This window comes from Cibotium barometz, chromosome 27, assembly GCF_041138505.1.
Source record: "Cibotium barometz isolate CiBa-2024 chromosome 27, ASM4113850v1, whole genome shotgun sequence".
In the NCBI taxonomy this organism is placed as follows: domain Eukaryota; kingdom Viridiplantae; phylum Streptophyta; class Polypodiopsida; order Cyatheales; family Cibotiaceae; genus Cibotium; species Cibotium barometz.
The window spans coordinates 19,936,113-19,949,245 of NC_141072.1; the positions used below are offsets into that span (position 1 = coordinate 19,936,113).

Genomic DNA, 13,133 nt, shown 5'->3' on the forward strand with positions numbered 1-13,133 from the left:
ACTAACATTTGTGTTTCTTCAACTCCTCCAATCATTCTCAAAGCCCCAGTTTCTCTATTGGGTTTTTCTTTATTGTCGGTGGAGTGTTGGTACAGCCTCCTAACAAGACTTGCATGGTGTTTCTCTTACTCTTTCTCCAGCATTTTGAAGCAGTTGGCCTCCTTATGCCCCATGCTCTTGCAGTAACTATACTGAATCTTCTTGTTTTGTTGGTCCTCCACTTCTGTTCTCCCACAAAAGCTTTGTCATAGTTTACGTTGCTGCTTGCTTGACTTTCCTTGTTTCTTCTCTCTTTTTCACGTAGTAAGACTACCATATCTTCAAATGATGTTGAAGCTATGTGCATGACTTCAATGGTTTGTTGAAACTGGGTAACATCTTGCATACTTTTGGTAAGAACTACTACCTTGGCCTCATCTCATCAGGCTCACACTTAAGGCTAGTGAGCTGTTGAACTAGTGAGTAGAACTTGGCAAGGTGATCACTTAATTCTTCATTATCTAGCATTTTCAAATCATTGAACTTTAACTTCAAGAAAACCTTAGAATTAGTGATTTTGTTACCAAAAAGAGTCTCCATATTGTCCCAAATTTGCTTGGCGGTTTGTGTGAAGTCTATGTGATAAAAAAGAGTGTCTGTCAAACTGAGACCAATTAGTGCAATAGCTCTGTCGTTGTGTTGTCGCTCCACAGCTTTTGCTTTTCTAGCTCGTTGGCTGTTGGGTAATCGTTATCTCCAGAATTTATGCTCCAGACGCCCTCCCTCATTAATGTTGAGATATCGAGCTCAACTAGTGCTACAATAGACATTAATGACCCACCTAGGTGATAGCTTCCGCATCTACACCACTGGCATGGTTGGTGAGATTATGGGTGATATGCGGCCAGTGGGATGACAGGCTGTGTGATAGCCATTTTGGATTACTAGAGACTGGCATAGTTATAGCGCCAGCTCATTTAGTCGGGTTCACATTATGGACCGACCCTTGTATGTTGCATGGAAAAATATGGTTCAGATGTTCCTCCAGACTAACACACAGGCAAGGAAGTTGTAGTTAAAACAAGAGTTGCATACTGTGGAAAAGAAAATCATGTCCATCAATGAATATGCCTTAAAGATCTAGGGCATTGTTGAATCCCTTGGGTCTATCAATGTATCAGTGGAGGACGATGATTTGATGAGTATCTGTCTGAATGGGCTTGGCAAAGAGTACAAGCCATTCAAGACCTCCATTGTAGTTAGGGAGAATATTCCCAACTTTCAGGACTTGATATCTATGCTTATCATAGAAGAAAAGGCTTAAGGTGAGGATTCTTCTTCACAAAGCAAGAACACATCGGAATAGACCTTCTACTCTAATTCAGGTAGAGGCAGAGATAGAGGCCGTGGTAGAGGCCAAGGTGGTGGCCAACAAGGAAATCATAATTCTCGACAACAACAGTCCAATGATTCACAGCAACAATCATACACAGGTGGAAGAGGCTAGTCTAGAGGCAAGGGGAGCTAAAGAGGCCGAGGTGGCTGGCAAAGAAATCAAAATGCAAATAGCATAGAGTGCTATTACTGTGGCAAACCAAGACACATTGCAAAGGACTGCTACAAAAATTAGAATGACATTAAAAGTGGGAAGTTATAGCAAGGCAACTATACATCATCTAGCAAACATGGAGGTGATGATAGAAGTGAGCAGCTGTTTGTGATGCAGCACATGCTTAGTTCCATAACAGGGGATGTGTCAGGATCTCAAGATATATGGTATGTGGATTCTGGTGCCTCTAACCACCAGTCATGCTGAGTGGTTTAGAGATATGCAGAAAATGAAAAACTAGGTTATGTAGAAACAGGTGTGGTGAACATGCGCAACCCTTTGCGCATGTTGGTAAAGTGCCATTGTTATGTAGGATGGCAAAATGAAGTACTTGGCTGATGTACTTCATGTTCCAGATATTACAAAGAACCTAGTTTCTGTTGGACAGATAGTTGAGCAGGGTCTGCAAGTGAGGTTTAATCCTCAAGGATGTTTTGTGGAAGACTTCAAAAATAAGTGTCACTTGGTTGCAAAGGGTAACATAAATGGCAGGATATTTTCTTTGGATGTGAACATGCCTTCTAAGATAAAGGGCACCCATGTTTGCGCATGGAACAGGTGTCATTATAGATATTGACATATGGCACAAGCGCATTGGTCATGTGAATGTAGTCTATGCAGTCCCAAAATATTGTTGCAGGTTTGCCAAAGTTTAAGGTTGACGGTATGCATAAGGAAGGTATGTGAAGCATGCCAACTTGGTAAGCAGGCCAAACATGTTTTCCCACATGAAAAGCATGTCAGTGCAAGGCCATTGGATGTCATACATTCAGATGTATGGGGATCGACCAAGACTGCAACAATTGCAGGTTACAGGTACTATGTTACATTCATTGATGGACCACACTAGGAAAGTGTGGGTTTATTTCATGAAGGAGAAAAGTGAGGTGTTTGCTCACTTTTAGAGATTTAAAGCCTTGGTCGAGAAGGAAAATGGCATACAAATAAAATTCCTAAGATCAGATGGTGGGAGAGAGTAAGCATATCAGATTGGAGCAAAAAGGTTATAGATGCTATGGATCCAACTTTGTAAGTTGGTTATAGTAAGCTTCATTGGTTATGCTATGGAGCAAAAAGGTTATAGATGCTATGACCCTACCACTCGTGAGATGAGAGTAAGCAGAGATGTTGTCTTCAGTGAGATGAGTAGCTGGTATGCACCAGTAGTGAAGGCAACAGAAGATGCAGATGTAAGAAGTGCTGATGTTGCACCACATGTAGAGCAGCAATCACAGGTGCTGAGTGGACCTGGAGAGTCCTCGAGCAGTGGATCCAATGTTAGCCCATGGTCAGGCAAGTTGAGGAATGATGCAGGTACACATGTATCACGAAAAGGGAAGGAAAAGGTAGATCAACCTTTTGTGCCTAATCTGTTAGCAGGTCACTCATATGTGGATGGTGACTCTAGTGGCTCTGAGCAAAGCCTTGATGAGGAGCTTGGCATTCTGTATATGGTTACTCCTGGTGTAAGGAGAACTAGGGCTGTTTTGAGGACACCTGGCAGTGATCCAAGTGTACGCAGGTCTACGAGGGTTAGATACCCTGTTGAATGACAGGTTGAGATATGATGGATATACAATCCATCATTATGCTTACATGGTAAAAGCAATACAGGAGGTTGAGCCCACTTGCTTTGAGTAGACAATTGGAAATAAAAAATGGAAAGATGCCATGGATGAGGAGATGGCAGCATTGAATGCAAATGCAACATGGGCGTTAGAGCCTTTGCCTAAGAAAAAGAAAGCGATTAGATGTAAGTGGGTGTATAAAGTCAAGCACAATGCTAATGGTCTAGTGAGCAGGTACAAGGCAAGATTGGTTGTCAAGGGCTATGCGTAGACTTATGGCATAGACTATGAGGAGACATTCAGCCCGATTGCAAGAATGGCAACCATGAGAGCTGTCATTGCTATGGGTGTAGCAGTAGCGAAGGATTGGTCTTTACATCAAATGGATGTAAAGAATGCTTTCTTGCATGGTGATTTGCAAGAAGAAGTGTACACGATGCATCCACCAGGTTATAAGAGTGATGCACATCCAGATTTTATGTGCAGGTTACGCAAAGCCTTGTATGGCTTGAAGCAGGCACCCAGAGCATGGTCAAACAAGATTGGGGAGTATCTTGTTACCATTAGATTTCAGATATCCAATGCAGATTTTTCACTATATGTGAAAAAGACAGGTAGAGGGATCATGCTATTAGTCAACTATGTGGATGACTTGATTATCACTGGTGATAGTGATGCAAACATACATGATGTCAAGATGCTTTTGAAGCAGAAGTTTTTTTGCTATTGCAGAGGCAGTATGGCTTTGACATGTTGTCCAAGTATGGTATGACAGGCTGTAAGCCTATTTTAGTGCCATTGGAGCATAACACAAAGCTTTCCTGTCGGCAGATACAGGTGAGCTTTTGGAGGAACCAACTACATACAGCAGGCGCATAGTGGGTGGTTTGATCTACATGACCATTACAAGGCTAGACTTGAGCTATGTTGCTGTTGGACTTGTGAGTCAGTTTATGCAGGCCCCTAGGAAGCCACACTTGGATGCGGCTAGATGGATCCTCAGGTACATAAAGTCCACAGTTAATTGTGGACTTTTCTATGAGGCTAGTACAAAGATACAGTTGCATGGGTTTACTTGCTAGGGTTTGAAGCTCTCCCTCTCCCCCACATTCTCTTTAATTAAGAGAAGCTGCATCTTGGTCTGCCAGGTAGGAAACCTAGCACTAGAGAACCTGTCGATTGTAGTGGTTGATAGAGCCATAATGTTGTTGAAGGGTTTGTAGAGGCTGATTTTGAAAATCCCCAAATCTTTTTTTTTTCTTTTTTTTGTAGAGGATTTTCCTGGCTGGGAGCTCCAATGTGCTAAAATCAAGAAATCCCTAATTGTTAGGCCTTCAAGGTGCTGAATTTAGGCCAAAAATTAAAAACCCCCTTAAAGCAATAAAATGTTATCCTTTTTAGGGCTCGCATGCGTGGACAGTGTTGGAAGGCAGGTCGTTAGGCGCATGCAAAGAATGTAAAAGTCGTGGTTGAGCTATTGGCATGAGCAGAGACAAGCACATATGGCAAAATCTGGGCGCGTCGATGGGGTTTGTGATTGCCAACAACAACAATTGGGAGAGGTGTTTCCAATCGATGGAAGAGCTGAAGTAGAGTCGGTGGCTCTGTCTAGGCGCAGAAGACCATTAGAAGAGCTTTAAGCCAAAAAGTAGACCTTATCTGGTGGCGACTTTTTCTCTTCACTCGCACGAGCAGACGAGCATAGAGGTGGCGACTTTTTCTCTTCACTCGCACGAGCAGACGAGCATAGAGGCGCTTATCTGCTCAGCGTCTTCACGCAACACAGGGTGGCTGAGCAGGTTGTATAGTCAGAAGCGCCGCCCCCCCCCCCCCCCCCCCCCCCCCGCCCCAGCTGAGAGCACATACCACGGGGTCTCGAAGCGAAATGGTGGCCTGAAGACGTCAAACGTGGCACACTTGAGGCTAGGCGTTGATGTTTTGGCAGCGTTATGAACGCCAACGGACGGATGAGGGGTTGCCGGGGTTGGACGGCCAGCGAGCAAGTCTGTAACGTGAATGAATCCACTACTGCAACAACCTTCTGCGTAGTAGTTAGTGTAAAGGTTAATGGCTCTGATACCAACTATTTGTACAGCCTACTAACTATGGTGGTTCGAAGGAGGTAGCCATGGCTATGATGGAAGGGGAGAGAGAGAGAGAGAGAGAGTCAAAGAGATGCTAAAGTGAGAGAGGTTGCACGACAAGGATTTGATTGATTGATAATATAAAATGAAGTACAAGGCCTGCATATATAGCCCTTTCAATATGCCAAACCCTTTGATCCTTATTTAAGGGTGGGTTCACACAATATGACACACTTACACACATCTAAGCCTTTTGAGGGACTCTTCACACGTAGTGTGTGGCGGAGCGTCTGGCAACCTTCTAAACGTGTCTTGGAATATGTCTCCTTGGAAGCTTGAATATACATGACATGTCCCTTGTGCGTGTTAGCTTTGCAGTGCCTGTGTGGATTTCTAATCAAACATCAATGATGTCTTTGAACGTGTCTCTTGTGGTGGTCGAATAGGAAGAGAAGGTGTCATGCATGAAAACGAAACAGCTGTAGCCCAAACATGGCGATGAGAGTGTGTTCTGGAAGGTGAGCAAGGTTGGGCTAATGGAGATGCAAGATTCGAGAGTTCTCCTCATCTATAACACCATCAACAAGATAGATGCGGTCTAGAGAAGCTCCTTAGACACTCTATTTCAAGGGCAAAAGCTCATTGTGGGCAATTAGCTCACTATCAAACGACTCCTCCTACTGGCTTTGCATGGAAAAGGGGGGGTAACATGACAAACCGAAACTTGGGAGAGACACGCCTAGGAAAAAGACGTGCTACAGAAATTAGGACTTTTCGTTTGCTCGAGCGCACTTGTGCAATATGTTTGACAGCAACATACAAATCCTATAGTTTCCCATCTACTTCAGGGTGGGATATGGCTGCATTCTATCAACTCATCACCCAGCCTTACCTAAGGACATAATAATTAATAGGACATGAAGCAAACTAGGAACAAGGCATGTCTAAAGGAGCATCAAACACTGGGTTACCATTACAAGGCCTGAAGTTCTAGCTCATCTCATCCGGTAAGAGGAGCAGTGTATGCCACTCCAGCTTGCCTAAAAACCTCTCGACAAAATTGATCTTCGGATTATGTGTAATAATCTCTTGGGGTCTTACCCATATCCCAGAAGAGTTCTCCTTCAAGTTTTAGGCCCTTAAAATGGTTTTTCCATTAGAAGACTTCTGTTAGGAGGATCTGCAGACAGCTGGTAACAATTGTAAGCTTAGTGACATGGAGATTACATTCCAATCTGCAAGAGCATTTTCTTTTCGAGACTACTGAGGACATAGAGAAGTGTGGAAAGAAGAATTACACTTTCGAATTAAAACCACATCAAGCTCACAAGAACAGATTTAAAGAGCAAAATTCCCTCCATGTAATAATTTTGCATTAAAGGAAAGTTAAATAAAAAGGGAAAAAGTGTTGCTAGAGAGCCCATGGTACAGTACATTTGGAGCAGCTCTTCTAGTCACATTGTTGTTACATTCTCTTCGAAAGTTGCAGGTCCACTGACATGGTTGCAATTCCCAGGAACCAAAGGCAGGCCTTCAATAAGCAGTCCATTGATCATATGGGCATTTGTGGATGCAACTCATCCTGGAGCAGTAGACCCCTCGGCTGAAGTGTAAAACCCCACTTTGTGGGACTTCATTGGTACAAATATCCAGTCATTTGTCTTCACAATGCAATACCCCGGCAACCAATGGCATTTGGTGCAGTCCCATTGTGACGCCAGAGCATTCAATGCATCTGGCACTTCCTGCAAGTGAACTGCACACCAATGGCCAATTTCTTCTTCCTGCAGGTTGCACCAGAGCCGTACCTCAATCCCCCCTTAGGTCATCAGATGAGAGAGTAATTGGGCCAATTACATATGTACACAGCACATCACGACCAGTCACAAACCAGGCCCCTCTCCAGAAGCTCATTCAGCATGCTTTTCATCTTTTCAAGGGAGAATGGCTTCAGTAGTACACCATCCATGCCTACACTGAAACACCGATCTCTCGTAGCAAGGTCTGTGTTGGCAGTCACTGCAACAATCAAAGGCCTCTCAGCCCGAATGGGGAACTTCTCCTTCACTCGCATAGCCACTTCAAAACCATCCACTTCTGGCATGCAAATATCAACAAAAAGCACCCTGAAGGTCTGGCCAGATTGTGACAAAGCCAACAGCCCATCTCTTCCAGAGCCAACTGTAATAACATCACAACCCAGCCGAGAGAGGAGACCCTTGGTAACCATCCTATTGACCCTGCCAATATGCCATTTCTTAAGATGAGTTTTCATATAGAACCTGGGTTAGTCCTACTTTAACCTCCATCTTTGTTCATAAAACCACACTCAAGCAACCAGATACAAACACAGAGACAAGTAAATTTCCCTGAATATTCATCTCAAACTTTGCCTCACTCCTAGTAAGAAGATCCATACCATAAGAATGCTCTGTGACCACCCTGTCCAAGTACATTTGGACGTGGTGTAACACAACTTACAAACACAAAGAGAAGCTGGCACAAGATTGATGCGCAGCTTGCACAAGAGATGAGAGATGAGAAGACCAAACCTTTCTTTGTTGATGAACGGATTTCAACAGATGGTGTCTGCCTTCAGCTATGCATTCCTAAGATGGGAACTTAGATGGCATACTGAAGAATGTGAGGAAGGTAGGATATCGCCTAAAGAAAGAGGAGATTACTAAAGGACTTGATAGAAGAATGAGGGAATACAGCACCCAGGTGGTCCAATTGGTAAATCGGTCAACTTCCAAAACACGGAATGGGCTATACAACTAGTTTGGACCACTTAAATTCTCCATAACAAGCATACGGATGTGCGCAAGCTCTCTAACCCCATCTGAAATCATCTTCTAAGTTGAAGGGCTATGGAGTCTCTGCAATGTTCTGGATCAAACAATGCACCATCATTCCAGACCAAACCTGGCTGATCCCCTTCCTGGCGGTCCCATGTGCTTCCACAGTATAGATACAGGATATCTGTTATGCACCATCCAAATTTCTGGCAGCTTCAACTCCATATTCATGCCATAGAATACCTTCGTGACAGAACACAAACTGAAGCTCCTGAAAGACAACTGTTGGGCACTCTTCCTCAACATTTTAGCCTTTGCTTAGATACGGAAATACAGCCAAACCATCTTGCCAATGCTTTTAGGGGCAATGTTTTAGACTCGCTATTGTGGATTGCTTGAGCAAGTTCTTCATGTTCATTCTTTGCAAAGGCAATGTTATAGCAGAAATATGGCTTGTTTATTTATCAGATTTCTGTATCCTGTGGCAGGCCTTCCTAGGAAAATTGTTTCAAATGAAAATAGCAAGTTTTTGCATGCTTTATTTGATGACTTTGGGGGATGGGGTAAGCCATTGGTTGAGCTATTTTAGGGCTACCTCTACCCAAAAGCACAAAAAAGCTTGAGATGGCAGAGGAAGACACAGAAAAATCACATAAATATTTGAGAATGAGATGTAAAAGATGCTTTACATATGGCTATGATGCCCCGTCAATTAAGACCCTTTAGTGAAGCCTAGAGAGAGAGAGTCAGAAGTGAACACTCTCAACTTGAAACATTTTGGAAAAGAATACTTACGTGTTGTCATCAATCACTAGAACCTTGAGTCCAGCAAAATCCGTCCGGGTAGGGGAAGCCGGAAGTAGAAGAGGTCCATTTCGACTCGTCTCTTGCAACTGATCAGGAACGTGAAGCTTAACAATGAACGTTACAGTTGACCCCTTTCCAAGTCCTTGGCTCTCAATCCAGATATGCCCTTCCATCAAGTTCACAAACCTGGATGACAGATCAGCCAACTGTTCAAGAACATGATCTTGAGAATTATATGGGGACACATGATCTATGTCACCACAATGCATGAATCCAACCTTTTGCAGATTGCCAAGCCAAGCCCTGCTGCTGCGTAGTTCCGGGATCCTGTGTCACCTTGTACAAATTTGTTGAACAACTTGGGGATATCCACAGGATTGACACCGAGTCCAGTGTCCCGAACCTGTCAGGCAAACAAGGCAAGTTTTAGCCTTTGAAGGTCCACTGAAAGAACCCATTAGTAGCGGATGATGTTATAGAGATAAGAGCTAAGAACAAAATAATAATTTTAAGTATGAATGTTTACCTGCACCCTTACAAAAAAATGGTCATCACTAGGTACCATATGAAACTCCGGTGCGCGTGGATCCCGCAGAAACTCTTTTCTTTCCAAGCACACAATAAGAGCCACACTCCCGTCTTTAGTGAACTTAAGAGCATTGCCAATCACATTCAAAGTTGTCTGCAGCAGACGCTTATCATCTCCCTTTGCATAATCTGGGAGATCAGGATCTAGGTGCAAAGACACACACAGTTTCTTTACAGATGCAATGGGTTTTATCAGGTTGAGAACCTGCCATGACAAAGCCTTTTGAAGTCAGTAACTAATGCCAAGGACTTCACTAAATATAATTTTTTCTTGAACTTAAAATGGAGTACCTCTCGAAACAGCAAAGGAAGATTGAATGTGCGGACATCAAGCTCAAGGCTGCCATCCTCCAGCCTAGAGAGGTCAAGGACATCATTTATAAGTGTCCCTAAGAGGTTGCTGCTCTTACCAATAGTCTCCACCATGGACCGCTGCTCAGGGGTGAGGTCTGTTTCTTGTAAAAGAGATGAAAATGCAGTGATGGCATGCGTAGGGGTTCGCAACTCATGATTCATGACAGCCAAGAAGTTGTTCCTTGCTCGAACTGCTGTTTCCGCTTCCCTGCGTGCCATGTCCAGAGCAACATTTTGTTCCATCAGCAAATCCCGAGCTTTAGTAGACTCTTCCAAGATAGCAGCATGAGAGAGAGCCACTGCTACCTACACAATAACCAAACCATGATTAGAGCTTGTAATTGCGAGCATAATAATACTTAATTGCAATAAACAGTAACATAAACACTGCTTGAGAGGGTCATCGAAAGAGGCAAGGTGAACACCTGTTCTGCCACAACTTCTACCAACTCTAACTCATGCACATGCCACCTACGGGCACTGTCGGATGGGAGCATGAGCACCATAAGAGCATAGGGTCTCTTTGATGGATCTGGCCAATCCCTGATATGAAAGTTGTTGAGGTGCAACAATGGTACACGCATGCCAACAACATCCCCTGCCATGTATTTCCCTGTACGAGGGCGTGTCATTGCCACCGGGCTGTTGGGCGATATAACCATAGCCCGATGGCTACTAAAAACCTGCTTGATGGTTGGGTGATGTATAGGTACAGTCATAGGCACGGGGTTGTGTTGGCGGAGGGTGTGGGAAAGCTGTAGCTCCATTCCATTCCTTGTTGGCATCCACAAAGTGCACTCCTCGAGTGCCAACGTTTTCCCAAGCTCAACCAGAGTGGTGTTCAAAATGGTGTGCCGATCAAGGGTGCTTCTTATCTCTTGTGTCAACATCCTCACATGCCGACCTGTCTCCTCCTGTGTCCGAATCATCCCCATTTCTCTATCCAGCTCTGCTGCCTTGTTTTTCAGAAATAGCTCCCTTGTCTTAACACTCAACAAATCAGGTATGATGTGAACTAGCATCAATGCTGTTGCACATGAAACTACCGCTGTCAACACCTTCGACACCGTCATGACCATTGCAACCGTCTGAGAGTGGACATTGAAAGTCCACAAGTTGATAAGATGAGTAGCCCCACACAGCACGATGAAGGCACCAAACTGTACCAGCACCCATCTGTAAGGGAATACTGCAGACTTCTTCACAAAGTATATGAGCTCCAACGGAATGGAGAAATACGCCAAAGCTATGAAGAAATCAGAGATGTACTGATATCTTGTAAGCAGATCATCAGGTGACCACTGGCAGTCGCAATCCATTGTGGAAACCAGTAACTCAACTACACTAGCAACCTGCTCACAGTGGACTGCATCAATTGCCACATAAACCTGTTGATAGAACAAGGGTGACCTTATCCTAAAAACCAAACAACTGTTCAACAATGCCGACACTGGCTATGAGAGGGGAAAGCTTGAAGCGGGAAATGTGTGGCAAAGCAGAGCTACAATCACTCCAGTGCCTGTTCTTGAAAGCCCAAAAATGCTCTGCTACATTGCTTTCCATTGGACATAGAGCATAGATGAGCATACATACTTACTTCTCTCTCTCTCTCTCTCTCTCTCTCTCTCTCTCTCTCTCTCTCTCTCTACCTACACACAAAACAAAGAGCATACCTGCCCTTTGAACTTAGGGGTGGTGAATTGGGAATCAATGCTCCATCATCAAATGCAAAGTCTATGGCTGGTCTTGCTAGCTCCAAGTAAGACCAGAACAAAATCTCTCTGTTTCTCTCTCTCTAGACCCATTGTTCTTTGCAAAGAACCCAATGTCCAAAAAAGAAGCTGCAGAGAATCAACCCTACTCTACAACACACACATTAAAACAGAATCCAATCTGAGGGTTCGAGAAGACTTCTATGAAGCGATGAAAGAATCCAATCAGAAATCTTCTCTCTCTCTCTCTCTCTCTCTCTCTCTCTCTGTCCTGTGCAGAACCACCCTTTTACCCAAAGTAGCAAAGCACACTCGCTCAGAAGACACGAGAGGCCCGGTAAGAGGAAGATTGCGAGGTTGTAGAGGAGAATTCAGCAATTAAATGTTGTAAATCAAATAAAAGCCTTTTAGTGCTGCTTCTAACGTCTCAAAGACTGTGATGAGGGAGGGTAGATCTTGTTGGGAAAAGGTTGTAAGAGCAAGTGGGCGCATGGCCACTTGTGTTCTTTTAATACTACAAGCTCAACACTAGTTGTTTATATGCGCTGTTTTGAGATGATTCTTAGGTGCAGGCTCGCAGGGAGGGTCCCTCCGTTGCTGATGATGTAGCCAAAGCCAAACTTGTGTGATGCAATCAAGCGGCCCACCAGTGGGTGTTGACAGACTACAGCTTCATTCATAATACATGTATATGGATCTCATCGTGGGCTTTTGTTAAATTTCAGAAAAAGGCAGGGCCAGCAGAGATCTCTTGTGTGCTGGAAATGGGTCCCTCCTCCACACACACAAACCGCACGTACACACACACACACACCATCATCATACATACATTATCCCACATTCAAAACCCTCTCATTTGCCCAATGCATCATCACCACTCTGCCTGCATTCATCGCGTGCTGCACGGCACCACTGTACCCACTGTGCCTCAATGCGTGTGTGTGTACTCTCCTCTCGCCGTGCCCACCCGTGATTCGTTGGGCTTTGCCCCTTGGGCCCTTGGGTCTCTCGCCCCCTCCTGGCCTTACAATAAAATGGGCTGTGGAGTGTGGACATGGAGTTTCTGTTGTACAAAGTATGCCTCCGTCTTATTGTGTACTCTTTTATATTGCTTTTTAGGAACGTATACCAATGGGTACTGTTATCTATATTATACAACACACGGTACACCCCCCACCATTAAACAAGATTTGACCCTAGTGGCCACAATGATGCCCTGGTTCTGATGCATGCAGTTGTTCCACAGCCTCACACATGTGATTTCCACTTTAACGTTTCCCCAAAACTCCACCTATGAGGCTGTTCACACGTAAGCAACTCATGGCCCCGAATAACCAACGGCGCCCTCAAAATAAGGTTGTGTGTGATCGTTTCTAGGGCACTAGTGGTCGGAAGTGCCTACACGTGAACGGCCTATATGATCTTGCAGTAGCGCTAGCGTCATTAATTTTTGTATATTTCATGGTTTTATATAAATATAACCTCTTAAAAACCACCAAATGTTCTCAAAGTTTGATGGTATTTTTGGGAATTTGTGGTATTTTTGAAGTTTGATGGTCCAATAACACTACTCGATATTTTGGTGCTCTTGGTCCCATGCAAGGGAAACAGCATGTGCATGCAAATTGCCCTAT

The 13,133-nt window shown here is 44.1% G+C and overlaps 1 protein-coding gene across 1 annotated transcript; it reads right to left on the reverse strand.

The window, feature by feature from the left end:
• Positions 1 to 6,577: 6,577 nt before the first annotated feature.
• LOC147623151 (ethylene receptor 2-like) lies at positions 6,578 to 12,563 on the reverse strand. The gene is made up of 6 exons (XM_086821211.1): positions 10,213 to 12,563; positions 9,725 to 10,093; positions 9,372 to 9,638; positions 9,124 to 9,248; positions 8,834 to 9,031; positions 6,578 to 7,480 (listed from the first exon to the last, which is right to left on the reverse strand). The coding sequence occupies exons 1-6, from the start codon at positions 11,104 to 11,106 to the stop codon at positions 7,114 to 7,116; spliced, it is 2,220 nt and encodes a 739-aa protein (XP_086677337.1). The 5' UTR covers positions 11,107 to 12,563; the 3' UTR covers positions 6,578 to 7,113.
• Between the last annotated feature and the right edge of the window lie 570 nt (positions 12,564 to 13,133).